The 14,967-nt window shown below is 40.3% G+C and overlaps 2 protein-coding genes across 2 annotated transcripts; both read right to left on the bottom strand.

Annotated features, from left to right (window-relative positions):
- Positions 1-49: 49 nt before the first annotated feature.
- Positions 50-6,398, bottom strand: prpf38b (pre-mRNA processing factor 38B). The gene is made up of 6 exons (XM_051398658.1): positions 5,962-6,398; positions 4,772-4,840; positions 4,390-4,541; positions 3,972-4,032; positions 2,460-2,701; positions 50-1,436 (listed from the first exon to the last, which is right to left on the bottom strand). Exons 1-6 carry the CDS (start codon positions 6,169-6,171, stop codon positions 767-769), a joined length of 1,404 nt encoding a protein of 467 aa, XP_051254618.1. The 5' UTR covers positions 6,172-6,398; the 3' UTR covers positions 50-766.
- Positions 6,399-6,805: 407 nt separating this feature from the next.
- LOC127362660 (protein FAM102B) lies at positions 6,806-14,357 on the bottom strand. Its single transcript, XM_051398672.1, has 11 exons — positions 13,993-14,357; positions 12,217-12,337; positions 11,955-11,984; positions 11,347-11,463; positions 10,807-10,853; positions 9,471-9,574; positions 9,147-9,242; positions 8,830-9,037; positions 8,552-8,688; positions 7,867-7,930; positions 6,806-7,589 (listed from the first exon to the last, which is right to left on the bottom strand). Exons 1-11 carry the CDS (start codon positions 14,274-14,276, stop codon positions 7,547-7,549), a joined length of 1,251 nt encoding a protein of 416 aa, XP_051254632.1. The 5' UTR covers positions 14,277-14,357; the 3' UTR covers positions 6,806-7,546.
- Between the last annotated feature and the right edge of the window lie 610 nt (positions 14,358-14,967).

Below are 14,967 nucleotides of genomic sequence, written 5' to 3'. Positions count from 1 at the left end.
CCTTTTGTAACAATTGCATGCCCCCTTTCTTTCAAAACAAGAATACGAGTTGTCTGTAAAAGTGATTTATTAGAAAACAAAATGCAACAGAGCAGTAATCCAAACACCGCACAAGCAGGGCTCAGTGTGTGTGGTAAAAAATTACCCTTTGCAGACTGTCCTTTCAAGGATTAAAACATTCTCAGGCTGTCTACACACAATCATGGACAGATTTGCTTTGTGTGATCCACATCGCCACTTCGCTCAACTCTGAGCCTCAACCATTCACTTGTGACCCTTCAAAGAACGTGTAATCAGAATACAGTTGACCAAGAAGCTTAAAATATGAACTCACTGTAATATTAGTCAAATTTTAAAAATATGTGTTTGGACTTTTGTACAGCCAGAAAATAACAGTTCTTTATAAATTACATATATTATGATAGTGTTGAGAATGCACCTCAGACCACTCATCGTGTGTAGACAGCCCCCGAAACATTATGTACAAACCCACATCTTCCTGGGGAAAAAGAACGAACCATAGAAAATTAAAATGCCATTTTTGCCACTTTTGAAATTTCAAGTGAAGACTAACAATGGTCTAACGGGGAGTGAAAAAGGCAGAAAAACATAAACGTAAAGCAACATTACATTGGCCAAGGACAACAACTTCAGATGTCCGATGTGCTGACATTCCTTCTCTTTAGCACAAGTGACAGACCAGACAACTGGTAGAAAAAAAGAAAAACACAAGAGTAGAAGAAGTAATATTGCTGCAAGGCGACATTTACTCAGTGCTCTGACTCCTTCTGCGTTCACTATGTTTACTATGGTCGTTACTGGACTCGCGCTGATGGTGGCTTTTCTCTTTGCTACGACTACGTTTGTGAGAGCGCTGTTCTCCGTCTCTCTCCCTGTCTCTATCTCGGCTGTGGCTGCACTCTCTTTTCCTTCCCTTGTCCTCTCCCCCACTTTTGTGCCTCCTCTCCCTGCTTCGACTCCGGCTCGACCTTTTGGCCTTCCTCTCTTCTCTGTGCCTCTCCCTGTCGTCTTTATGCCTCCGGTCATCAGTCTCTCCCCTGCTCTTTTTATCCCTGGACCTCTCCCTTTCAGCGCCTCTATCTTTATGGTGTTCCCTGTCCTTCCTCCTGCTCTTGTCCTCCCCGCCATCTCTTTCTTTGTCTCTACGTTCGCTCTTTCGGTCCCGGCTCCCACTGAGACTCCTTTTACGTTCCCGTCTGTCTTGGTTCCTGTCTGCGCTGCGGGACCGCCGCCTCTCCCTCTCGCTTCGGTCCCCTCTGTCCCTATCCCGGCCCTCCCTCTCCTTCCTCTGGCGGTCACGCTCCCTCTCCAGCTCTCGGTCGAAGCTTGGGCCATGGCGCTCTCTCTCGCGGTGGTGGCTCCTGCTCCGCGACCGTTTGGGTGATCTCCGGGGGCTTGGTGTCCGCCTGGGTGTCCTGCCAAGATAGGTATCATTAACTTCAAGCAGTTTAATGTTCTGGTCTAATAAATTATAGATTACATTAACCATCGGAATGATCCAACAATAAGTGTTGCCAAATGACTCAATGACACTTTGGTAGTAATTAACAGCGAATATTCAAAACTTCTGTGTTTAGCCTTATCTTTTTATCTGTCCAAAAGACTGATGGCAGTAGCGGTATGGTCAACTAACAATCGCACATGCTCTGCCGAGAGACAGAGAGAGAGACGTAAGCCTCCTTCACACGCAGCTCACTTGCTGTTGTGAAAACAGAATCCAAAACACAAGTTGTATTTTTGGGCGACGTTAAAACCCGTACTGCTGCAAACAAAAGTCAGGAGCGGACGGATACAGCCTGTATGTGTCTGTCCCTGTAGAATACAGGGAGTGAAAAATCAAAAGGTGGGGGGCAGGCCGGTTTAGGTGCATTCGCGAATATCCAAATCCCAAAACTGAAAAAACTAATATCTGAAAAGCCGAATAAATTACTCAGTTGCTCCACATGAAACAAGTTAAAACAAAATCAAACAAACAAAATAAAAAACAACCTACCTGTGAGTAGGACACATGGCTCATACACAACTAATTTCTGAGACAACAGATTTCCCTGGATCAAATATTTAAAGTAGAATGAAAGGTGAAATGGGCTAGGAAGATGTCGATCAATGGTAGCCACACACACACACACACAGACACAGACACAGACACAGACACAGACACAGAGAGAGTTCTGAGAAAATGTGCAATCAGGAAAAACCACTCATAACCTGTGTAGCTGTAGCATGGGTGTGTCTGAGTTTTAAAGCCAATAATAAGTCATGGCCAGCTTTCACTCGTTTAAGTTTCACAATTTTCACACAGTTTGTGCTGTGAGTAAAAGCTTGCATAAAACAGGAAAATTAACTCTTCCATTCCAATTAGTAACAAAAGAAAGGAAAAAATATTTTTGGGAAAAAATAAGTTGGCAATAAATAGTTTGAACCATTTGATGCGTTACCTGGAGCGGCGTCGTTCTCCTTGCCTCCCCGTCTCTGTGCTTGCTGCCTCCTCCTCCTCCTCCGGTGCCTCCTTCTGAGCAACCTTGCGAGGCCTAGCCTTCATCTGCTGGTCAATAATCTTCTGCACAGGCACTGGGATTCGGGGGAAGAGAGTGGAGAACCACTCCAGTTTGGTCAAAAAGGAGCGCAACATCTCTCCAATGGTCATCACACAGCCACCTCCTGCCTTCACGTCGAGCTCCTAGAATCAAACGGTGGGAAAGAGCCACATAAAAACTCAATTAGTGCACACAGGCAGGACGCAGGTAAATCTGATCGCTTGTTTTCAATCTTGCCTCAAGTCAAAAAGCAATTTGTGATGACCAAGTACTGAACCTTCACCTCTGTTCATCTAGCTTAATCTCTCATATCAATCAAATGTGTCTGGCTTTACTTTAATAATTATAGATAGAAGAAACAAAACTATAGATATCATTAAAAGTTTGCCTTATCTAAACAGTTCCTGGAGTCTGTATTTACAATGTTAGCTTTAATAATCAAGCAAATATATATTTGTAAAGTCCGCCCCCCTCGTTTCCTTCACATTGTCTGTTTAAACAGCATCTTCAAAAAATGGTTGCATCTGCTGTTTACAGACCAGAAATGAAAGGAAGGGAAAGCAGTATCTGAAAACACTGAGACACACCCTCATTGGGCCAAAGGGACAAAGAGAGAGAAGCCTTAGCTTCCTTCTTCAGTCTCCCAAAAGCACAATGAATTCTTCAGGGGTGAAGGAGCATAAAAATTGCCCACAGTGTAAGCACAGACTGGAGCAGGTATCTAAGTGCACACCAGTTGAAGAGTTGTTAACTTTATATGGTAGAGAACAGCTGCTTTGCACTCACACACGCAAACCAACAGTGCTGAGATACAATATCCAATTCACCTGCTGCACATTGGGCATCTAAAGAAAAAAACAGGGGAATTAACCAGTTGGGCAGGATTTCATATGATCAATTCAAATGTAATGCAACAGAACATCATAGGAGGCCTGGTTGCACAGCCTGGGATCAAATTATATTTTACTTTAACATGGAGAAAACACACTAGATTTACGCAACAGTTGACATGTGCCAAATCATTTGTGTGTGTCTGTTTAAGAGTAAAACTGTATGAAGTATGAGTGCTCCAATTTCTATTTATTCCAAATTTAGTTTTGTGCAACAAGTCCTGATAAAAGCTTGTCAAAAACAAAGGGCATGCCTTAAAATTACATTGACTAAAATATTTACTCAGCATCATATATTGTACTTACCCTGATAAAAAAAATCAGCATCAGAGGAGTGAGCAAGTAACCTAGCTAATGAGGCTTAGAGGACAAAAATTGGGGACAATTAAGCCAAATGAAGGCAAAGGTGAAAAATCAGCTATGAGCATCACAAGGGGGGGAAACAGACAGTTCTTAACGTGTTGTGTGCCTGTATATTTCATGGAGAGAAAGAAACATCAAATTATTACCCGAGGTGACATACCTCCTCATCATCCAGGAAGCCATCGTACCATTCTATCAAATCTGCTGGGGGCTGAGTATATCTAAGGCAGAACCAAACAGAGAGCACAAAATGTTGTGGCAGAAAGTCATGTTGCACAGATTTCAATTATGTTTTTAAATCAACTGGATCAGGTTTGAATTCCCCTTATACATATTAGAAACATTTTAGCAGCATATTACTAATTGCAACATCTATTATCATCTAGCAACTCACTTTGATACTTTTGTAATATACAGTAGTCTTTTATTAAAACTATAATTTTAAGACAACACTTCAATCATTACATATCTTTCTTCTGAAAAGGAAGGTAATCCAGCATTCAGAATATCAAGTAATACAGAGAATCTCTGCAAATATAAAAAAAAACACTCCACATTAGAAGAATTGAGGTGCATACCTTATGTACATGAAGCCAAGTGCTCTGATGTATGGAGAGTCTGTGTGAGTGATCAGACCCATCAGCTGTTTGCGAGTCAGCTTGAGAGTAAACAGTTTGTATAGAAGACAGAAAGCAGTAGAAACAATACCACCAGTCCCAACTCCTCGCACCTAAAAGGATGAAGACACATCTTTAAAGTGCATAACGGCATTTATGTATTCAGAACGACTGACCCTTTGACAAAAAATACTCAAGTATTTAAGTACAGTATCGCAAGTACTAATGTGAATCATGTACATTTTTCATACTTGTACATTATATGAAGCGATTTCAACCATATGGGAAATACAGAGGGGGGAGGGGGGATGGGGAATATAAAAAGCACGTACTTCTCACTTACCCCTCCGCACATTCCAGTCTGGCCGGCAGTCTTTCTGCTTCCCTTTTCCCAAGGCTCAACGTGATTCACCTGCAGCCACAAAGAACAACATCAAGTCAGCTGATATACACACACACACACACACACACACACACACACACACACCTGTTCTGCCCGTCTCACCGATACACACTTATATTAAAAGACTTCATCCAAGTTATTGATACCTCTTTTTTAACTTGTTTCCATAACAATCCTGAAATGTCTCAATCCTTTCTAGGTTATGACCTAATGTTAACCTTTTTAAATTACTGAAAGAACAGGACTGGGTGGCACCAGCTATGTGTAAGTCCTCTCTTAAATTAGTGTGTAAAGGCAGCACTCTTAGAAACTACTAGTTAGTTTATAACTAAATCAGTTACTGAAAGTTTGTTTCACCACGACTACTTTTGGACGTGAAATTATACTTTAAGCAAGTGGCCAATCAACGATCAAAGATACATCACCATGGTTACCATGTGCAGTGGCTTTCTGGCTGCATGAGCCAGCTGGTTTAACGTTACACATCGTAGTAAGCTAACGTTAGATCGTTATTGAAACACACCAACAATTTAGGTATCTACTCGATTACTGTGTCGCAAAATGGCTGCAATTAATGAAAAAATGATGTTATGTGACATAAAAACTTGTATTTTACCATCAGTGAGTTTAATTCTGTCACACTGTATGATGTACACCACCTGAGGGACATGTGTAGCGTTAACTATTTAGTTTACTTAAAGCTGTAACTTATCACCGTGAGGCAACCGCTTTATTTTAGTAATGCTTAAATCACAACTTGGAAATACTTTATGTTATAACTAGGCTCAGTTTGAACTTACACACAGCTGTGTGCAACAGGCTGCAGTAGTCAACTGAGTAAACCAGCCGTAACGTTAAACTACTGTCTTTGTAACGGCAGCCAACTAGCAATTAGCTTAGCTGCTAGTTAGCTAATAAAACACTCAGTTCTACTTATTAAAGTGCAATTACATGAAATAAACGGATAACTTTTCCGAGTTGTTAAGATAAGTTAGTTAAAACTAGCTCTGTCTGGTTGTTCCCCATATGATCTACCACCTGCAGTACATCGTTATCACGGTCAGTTAACGCTAGCCTGACTCGACAGTGATTATCTAACTAGCATGCGGCTTAGCATTTGCTAATGTTACCTTGAAGTAGATTTCGTCCACAACTTCATGGTAGGTCTTTAGTTCATAAAGCTGAACTTTGAAATACGGCGAAGACAGTACATTTGTAAGAATCATTGGGTTGAGATTCATAGTCTTTTCGTTGCCCCACAGGGGCAATACATTTCCATGTTTTCCTGGTGCAGGCTTGCTAACGGCCTGTGTTGGTAGCTGGTTTCCGACGTTAGCCATGTTAGCTGATCCCACGCCGCTAAGCTTAGTTTACAGTTAGCGTATTTACCATTACAGATCCATCAATGTTAGATAGTGAAATGTCGACCGTTAACGATTTCGTCCGTTTGGTAATTGCTGATTTGTGGTTAAACTGATGATAGCAACTTCCCGCCGTCGTTGTAGCTAAAGTGCTGTTGCGAGGTGGAACCGGAAGTGTACCGTCGGTGGTGCAATGTGAACTCACTGCTGCTGTAAACGTCGTTAGTACGCTGAGTGTTTCGCTTTGGAAATAAAAGCATGTACTCAGACACCAAGTTCATTTGTGTTTGATGACTGCGCAAACAAAAATAGCCAAAGCTTCTGTACAGATAATGTGTAATTCTTATACTATTATATCATGGTGTACTCAATAAGTTACCCCTTTTCTTTACATATCAAAGTGCTTTATAGACGTTTACTTTGAAATGTTTTGTCTAAACCGGAAATGGTATAATCGTTATTTCTTTATGCCCCTTTCAAGGGTTTAATTTTAAATGTCCATTGACCCTTTATCTTTTAATTTTATATTTCTCTTTAATTCTAATTCTGTGTCAAACTTTCCTCCACACTCGTTTTGTCCTTTCAATACAAAACGTAGTTATTATCCACAGTGCACTTTTTAAAAAAATACTTTTTATTTGGCCTTAAATACGACAGCAACATTCTACCATCTTAAAAACAACACATAGATAACTTAACACAACTGACTACATACATAGTTTACATACTATAGCTCTGACCAGTTAAGTGGCAGCACATATACAAAATCAGTGGTAAAAATAAATTCATCGCTTTTGACTTTATAGACAACAGTCATATAAGCACACACACACACACACACACACACACACACACCCAATCGGAACAAATGAAAGAAAACATAAAAAAATTATATTTTAACTTATATTTTAAATGCAGTCACCCTCACTCACAACCAGGTGAATGGAGGTGTATCTGTAATGGGACTGAGCTACAGACACACAGTGGTGCTGTAACACCAATTCCACAGTGTCAGTTTTCTATTATTTTAAATAGATGGGACGTCAAGGAATGTCACCAAGATGGGTGAACAGTATGTGTAGAATTACAGTAGTAACCCCTAGTCTTACTTGTTTCATAGAGCACAAGACTAACAGAAATGTTAGTACACTAGTGTATCTCCGTCACCAAAATGTTCCAATAATGTGGCCTTCAACTCCACTTCTTGAACACTAGAGGGCTATCCTGGTCAACAGACGCTGTAGGTCAGATGCAGGCAGGAGCAAGTTCTGGGGGCACCTCCACTACTCAGTCTTGTGTCTCCCGCATCAGTGTAATACGGCACCCTTCATGACAGCCACATGCTTCCCAAAGCCTAGCGCTTGATCACCACCTGCTCAAAGGCTCCAGCTGCCACCCTGAAAGAGAATGCCACAATGTGTTACGTGACAGGAAGAGAGGGTAGTTATCAGATCTGGCTGTGGTGCCGTCTTGTATGTTTAACGATGTGTTCTGAAATTTAATCTTAACATAAAATTTTACATTTTAGAAACAAACAACGTGATGACCAGTCATGTGGTCAATAAAAAGACACTGCATAAGAACCCCCATTTAGCGTATGTGCAGTGAATTTATATTTGCAGTAAATGCCTGGTGCGTGGCACCCACAGCCCACAGTTACATAATCACACCCACCTCGTGTGCTGGCTTCCCAAGGCTGTACTCCCACCAGGACCAACAAACAAGCTGAGCCCCTCCTCTGCAGCAATAGACACATACACACACATTAGAATAAGGATAGTGACAATCAGTGCACTGTAAGGGTTTTAATGGCTCACAATAGTTTCTAGAACATTTAAAAATAAATGACAATTGATAGGGGGACACTGTAGGGGAGGTTGGTGAGGCAGATGACAAAGCAGCATCAAGAGAGGGGGTTGATAGTTGAGGAACCATCAGAAATGTGTGCAACAGGGTCACCATTTCTTAACACAATGAATGATTGTCCTCTACATTAAGTCTGTGGTTAAGGGCAGGGCTTTGTAACATGGCTGCCACATTGTGTGCTCAGCTATCAGTGAGGTTAAACTGCCCTTGTGATATTCATAGAAATGATATGTAACCTAAACTCTGTAATCCTTAATTAAATAGACTTTTATTTAGGCTGGTCATTATGTAAGTATGGTCTAAACTGACACACAATGTATGATTTGCCATCATAAATGTCTAATCATCATTCATCATTTGAAGGAAGTACTTAAAGACATTGCGTTGTTGCATTGCAACACCTAAAAGTAATCTGATCCCATCAGCAAGATGGTAGGCAACTTTCCAAGACAGCTTTCATAAGTCCACTAAGTTAGGGATTTGGTGTACACACCCTCTGCACTGGAGTCCAAGAAGCCATGACTGAAATCCTGGCTCTGCAGGATTTTCTCTATTATGTCATCAGCATCCACCCTGGTGGCATCAACTCTCTTCAGCTGATTCTCCATAGAGTTCTGCTTCACTAAATGTCTAATGAAGAAACAGAAACAGCGTGGAATATTACACAAATGTGCTTCCTAAAAAATACTTAATCTCTTAAAAATACAAAATCAGAAAGAGACTTAAAATTGCGGTGTGTCTTCTTCAGACTATGGTAACCATGTGTATTACCTTGGAACTTTAGCAGGGGTAGAGGGGTGTTCGGGGGCATGGTGACGGGTTGCACAGACTGGGGGAGTGGTCCTGCTCTCCCTTTCTCCTCTCTCCCCCTGGTGATCATTGGTTTCTAGGATGCTGCCGATGCCTGTGGAGGCAGAACCGCCTGACGCGCTTCGCCGATGGCTCAGATCTGTCAAACTGGAGTGATTTGAGCTGTAACCTACCGGACAGGAGAGAAAGCACACTGAGGTTATTCCTATGATTTGTGTAACCAGTGGGGTAGTTGATTTTGTTTGAGGGGAATAAATATGTGTCTCTGTGTTTGGTACCTGAGATTTTTGACTGCTGACTTGCATAGCTGGGTGTTCTAGAGTGACCATAAGCTACCAGCTCCTCTGGAACGGATACTGACTTTCCTTGAGTCTCTAAATGAATAAACACACACACAAGTATAAGCAAAACAGTTCTACACACAGCTTATGTGTTCAGAGGAAGTGTTTATTCTTTATGATACTTTGTATTCAGGGGCTTATGAAAAGAAAAAAACAATTTTGAAAATGTTACTGTTGACTACTGTAAACCTTGACTACTAAAATCTTGCTATTGTAAGGAATAGCAAACTCTTCTTAGCCTCAGAGTCTGTATACACATACCAGTGAGTGAATGGGATATGTGCATGTCCCCTCCCTTTCTGTCCTCAAGGAGACACTCTGCTACAGCCTGTGGGATTCCCAGAGTCATAGCTGTAGATGGAGGACTAAAGGGAACACAGAAAAGACTGATGTTACTGAGAAGCAGGGTGGTGTCTCAAGTGTTCTTGGGAAAGAATTCCTATAACTGCTTTATCAACAACGAGTATGTTTACCTGCATGCTGCTACCCAGGAATCGTCTTATATTTCTATAAACAACAACTTGAGCCAACCAAATCACAAAATATTGCTCATTGCGATAATTAAACTGGCATATTCATCTGCTTCTTGGTCAAAAAGGTGAATAGCTTAGAACGGCAGGAACACTTGGATGTTTTTTTGTTTGTTTCAGCCTATACACGTCATTGAGTTGTTTTTATGCTGATGCAGACATCAAATACACCTTTAAATATAAAAAAATGCTGTAATGTGTAATGATTACACTGCAGGTATTTCAACACCTCAGAAATAAAACATCAAAGTAGAAAATCTCAAAATAGAGTGACAATCACTTTTCAACAATGTCTGGTTTAGCAGACAGGAAATCACTCTTGTTGGCTGCTGAGATGCTATGTTAAACAGAAGACTGAGGGCGGAAAGGCAGACAAAGAGTGACAGACACACAGTGAAAAAAAACTGAGCGTCATCTTTCTTGTTGTACTGCTGTAAATCCTCCACGCTCTATGAGTAACACTGCGTGGGATGAATGACTAGGCCAGACTTGAGTTTACACTTTAGACATCTCCTAGGCAGCAGCGTGAATATTGTTACATCAGCAGGGCGTTGGGAAAGAATACAGGGAATGACTTGGTGCTGGCTGAAGAAAGCTCACTGTGTGCACATGGAACAGGTTTGCCAGGAGTGTGATGTTACACCACGTCCTTCGTGACAAACTGCTCTACACACAGCTCTTGACAAAAGAGAAATACAACCTCTGGGCTGAGCTGATCACATATCAGCTGTTGTTCTTCACAGAGGTTGGGCAGATTAATGTCTGGGTGAGGTGTTATCAGCTCCCAGATAAGACTGTGATAAGATCTTAACCACAAAATAATACTTCATGACTTTAAACTTTAAAGCTGTTGGTAATATCAGACAAGAGTTTTCAGTTAGGTGACAAACAGGATATGATTGAAACACTTTCCTCTGTGGTTAGATGCAGACGTTTCTATTTGGAGTACAGACTTTATTTGCAACCACAACTAGGTTAAACGTTTCCTTAGTTACGAGTTTCAAACTGAACTGATATTCAGACTTTTAATGATGAGTGATAAACACAAAATCAAAATGAGCACTTACGTTTTAAAACAGGGGTCTCCAGACATAAGCTGTGTGGTGATGACAACCTGTAATAGGAGAAAGAATAAGAGTAATGTCAGTTTGGGGCTTTAATTTGAAAGGTTTGCTGTTCTCTGTCTAAGGCATGTATCCCCAACTCATGTGTTGCACTCCATGCCAAAGTGGGTTCGTGGAGTATGTGGTCAAAAATAAATTATTAAATAAATAATTTTAAATGCTATCTGACTTTTCCACTGATCTAAGGTAACTAAGGAGTAACATTTTGTGAAATGTAAGCCCATTGTGTAGACCTGCTCCCCAGGAAAAATCCACATATTTAAAATTCATTCCCATGGCTCAGACAGTTTATAGCTCACAGGCTCAGACATGTACTGAGCCTATGATGTCAGGTATTTTAACTTTCCCATGCATAAATCAAACTTTTACATTTACTTTTACTACTTCTGCTGATTAACTCAATAAATGGTGACTTGCATTAGAATAGCAAGAACAGGCTTTGTTTTTGCTAAATAACAGCTATGCATTAAAACACTGCCACACCTTCAGAATTGAGTTGTCTTGTCTGGTGTTCTTGGTGTCATATCCCTCTAGGAGACACCGCCGTGTAGTGCTGCCAGATCCAGCAAACTCAGACAGGTTCAAGTCAGCAAAGCCCAGCTGCACAGGGATAACAGAGATCAACCAGTTTGAACCATTTGAGTTTACATTGTTAGGTATACAATTTTACTGAATATAAATTGTATTGAACAGAGTCTGTCAAGTTTCTATCTCTATCTCTATAAAGTGTCTTCCTGTGGTAATGTGGTATTATAAAACATTCAGTAATCAACACTTGAAGAAATCCAACCCAGCTCAGGTTTTTGGAAACACAAATCCTTGAGATATCAGACAACCAAATTCTTTAGCTCATAATTAAAGTTACTGATTAACATAGTGTGGGGTTTTGATTTACAGATTTTTTTAATCAGTAACCAAAGCCGGAAACTAGAAATAAAAACATTGTCAGTAAATAGACCAACCGAAAGGTGCTCCAAGGGCACTTGGAGGCCGACTGCTATCGCATTAATTTTATGATAAGACCGCTCTAATGGATCTCTGGTACGTGAGCTGCTTTGTTTACAACAAATGCCTGTCAACAGAAGTATTACCTTTGCAAACGTTTTTCCACCCTTCAGTTCCTAAAATGACAAAAAAAAAACACAAGAATTAGTGAGATTACATTTCCCCTTTTTCATTACTATATCACACACTACTTTCATTAAAACATTTGCGACTCTTTGCAGTGTGACCATTGCAACAAATCACTTGTGGTTACAATTTGACAGTGAACTGTTTGGACTCTGCTATGGAACATGCATTTTTGTAGCGTCAACAAAAAAGAGCTTGATGGCAGAAAAAAATGTCCTGTACCTTGCGGACAGACACCCGGCACAAACAGGGGTCTAGTACACCTGTCCCAGCACTGGCACTCATCTTACACATGAAAGAGAATCTCTTCTTCCAGTGCACACAGTTGGCTTGGACTGACTCCCTGTGAGAGAAGCACATTTAGAAACACTACTTTACACACAAACATACTGAACACTGAAAGAATACATATTAATCACACTTCTGACAGATCTATGTTGTGCATGTTTCAAACTAAAATCAGAATATGTAAAAGAAAGTAGTAGTAGTTAATTTAGTCTGTCAAATGAGCTCGTGATCTTCCACAAGGCTTTGAGCTTTCTGCTACAAAGTTATATTAGATGATGGGACAACAGGACAGTTACATGGTCTTATGTATGAATGTTGACCTCACTTCTGTGATGGGATCCTCACTGTACTTGATATATATATTTCAAAAGAAGACAGGCCTTTGAGACGAATGAGATTTGAAATTTGGGGCAATATTAGTAAATTGGACTTCACATGGTCCAATGCAGAACAGACAGTGCTGATCAATGGCAGCAGCATTAAGGGGGTGAAGCTTTATAGTATGTTCTATATCTTAGTTTGCCACTAGGATATAAAAATATTACTACAGCTTCATAACATTATGATATTTTAGCAGTTTTAGGAGTTATTTTAAAAATGATAGTGGTATTAACAGAACTAACCTAAAAATAATCACCATAACACCCATACATCATAAACTACTGTCGCTATGCCTGTATTTGAAAAAAAAAAAAAGACAATAGTTGTGGTTGGAGCAGGATACAAGTATGAATACAGAGTTTAGACTGTAGTTTTTAGGAACAGTTACCATGGTAAAGTCATTGGGGTTAGCGGTTGTGCTACGCTGTGTCCGTTTTTCCAGTGACTCATTTAAAAATGCTAAAAGCAGTTATAATCACAGGCCCGGGGGGTTAACCGCGCATGCGCCGTTGCAATGGGGGAAACAAAAGTTTTTGGTTGTCACTGTCATCAACAGAAACAATCCCATAATAATGTTCAGATGAAAGAGAAAGAAAAATTAACCGGAGACAAATTCGCCACCACAACAGTCTGTTCTACTGAACAATCGTACAAAAGTAGTTATTATTATTATTATAATAAACTTTTTAAATCTTACTTATTTTGTATTTACTTCCAACAATTGTAGACTGTGTACACAGATTAAGTTCCTCATGAAAAAATAAAGTTATTTAGATTTAACTCAGCCGAAATCTACTTCAACCTAACGTTACTTGTTGCTTAGCAACTGCTTTGATGAACTGTGTAAATATAGGTTAACGAAAAAACTATTTCCATCCTTTAAAAAAGTAGCTGTCATTGCCTTTAAATGTATTTCAAGTGCTACAAAAGACTGGGTGAGCTATAATCTTTAAATTATTGTCCTTATGAAAACAAAATTAAATCATGTTGAGGCAGAAATCCCCTTTAGTGACAAATGTCAGCCTGCTGCGTTATACCGTTTCATACAGTCTATGGCTGTGCTCTAGGTAAGTTAACATACGGTTTCCTGTTCAGCTTTGTATAACGTTAGTTAACCCGGTGGATAGTTAGTTACTGTGTAGCTTAACGTTAACGTTAACTACACATTCATTGACGTTAACGCCGTTAGAGGCAAAGTCGACACAACAAATGGGAAAAAACGAAAACCAAAACTAAACAGGCGCTTAAAATGGTCAAAAACAAAACACAAGTTTAGCTTAAATTTAGAACAACCGGTAAACTGTCGCTATAAATAGCAAAACTTCTTACCGAGACGACTCTGCAGCAAAGCCTCCATCTAGGAGTCTAACTTTGCAGAATAAGACTCCGTTTACGAAGGGAACCGAGGACAGCTCCTCCAGGTCGAAGTCCACTTTGAATTTAAACCTCTTTTTCTTTGTGAGAATGAACGACATGGTGTATCCTAAGCTGTGAGAAGAGACCGGGTCACAACAGTGAAGTGGTAAAAAGCTGCCAGACAGCTGAACACTTTCCCCCGCTCCGTGCTCCCACTGCTGCTCTCTCAGCTGCTGCCTGCTGCCGTGTGTCTGCATTCAAAGTTCAAATCTCCTCCTTCACACACCCACCGAAAAACACACTGCATGACGAGAGGGAGAATACATCGTTTGATTGGACGCTGCTGCTGCTGCTGCAGAAAAAAATAGAAATACCGAGGTCACGATTGTGATGGTGGGACTGTACTGAGTTTACTGGCTGAAAGCTCATTCAAAACCCCCAGTGGAAGTGGAAGGAGAAATATACTAGTGTTTAAGGTTAATGCACTGTGTAACATGTTCCCGTGACCACAAATGTGGAAAAAGGAGAAGTGGGATTAATAGAAGTCAAGACAGCTATCGCTCGGCCGACATGTGACAAAAAGTTGGAATGCAAATTAAGCATATGACAATACTTAAAGTACTTACTACTTAAGACAGTCTGAACACCCAACAACCAACTCAGGTCAATTCAAAGGGCCTTTATTGGCATGGGAAAGATACAGCCTAAGGAAGTATAAAATGTATGTTTAAACAGATTAGTGAGAACAAAAATGTATGTGTGTGTGTGTGTGTGTGTGTGTGTGTGTATGTGTTCACGCCCTGTCCCTCACACTGTGGCATATTAATACATACTGGGCAGCAAGATATGCCCTGTCTCCTTCTCCTTTGAGCGGTCATTGAGATCTGGGATTACAGAGTTTAATTGTGTCATATACAGATTATATTATCAAATTATTATTACTAATGT

The sequence above is a fragment of the Dicentrarchus labrax genome, unplaced genomic scaffold (genome assembly GCF_905237075.1).
Source record: "Dicentrarchus labrax unplaced genomic scaffold, dlabrax2021, whole genome shotgun sequence".
Classification (NCBI taxonomy): Eukaryota; Metazoa; Chordata; class Actinopteri; family Moronidae; genus Dicentrarchus; species Dicentrarchus labrax.
The sequence above is the reverse complement of the archived record's forward strand: the minus strand, read 5'-3'. Positions and strand labels throughout refer to the sequence as shown.

Excerpts from the sequence above, each read along its gene's own strand:
- prpf38b (XM_051398658.1), bottom strand. The coding sequence starts at position 6,171 with ATGGCTAACGTCGGAAACCAGCTACCAACACAGGCCGTTAGCAAGCCT. Across the intron at positions 4,542-4,771 it reads AGACTGGAATGTGCGGAGGG|GTGCGAGGAGTTGGGACTGG; the intron begins GTAAGTGAGAAG and ends TCATCCTTTTAG. Across the intron at positions 2,702-3,971 it reads GCTTCCTGGATGATGAGGAG|GAGCTCGACGTGAAGGCAGG; the intron begins GTATGTCACCTC and ends GTTTGATTCTAG.
- LOC127362660 (XM_051398672.1), bottom strand. The coding sequence starts at position 14,276 with ATGCAGACACACGGCAGCAGGCAGCAGCTGAGAGAGCAGCAGTGGGAG. Across the intron at positions 10,854-11,346 it reads AAGACAACTCAATTCTGAAG|GTTGTCATCACCACACAGCT; the intron begins GTGTGGCAGTGT and ends CTCCTATTACAG. Across the intron at positions 9,575-10,806 it reads GGAGACCCCTGTTTTAAAAC|TCCTCCATCTACAGCTATGA; the intron begins GTAAGTGCTCAT and ends TGTTCCCTTTAG.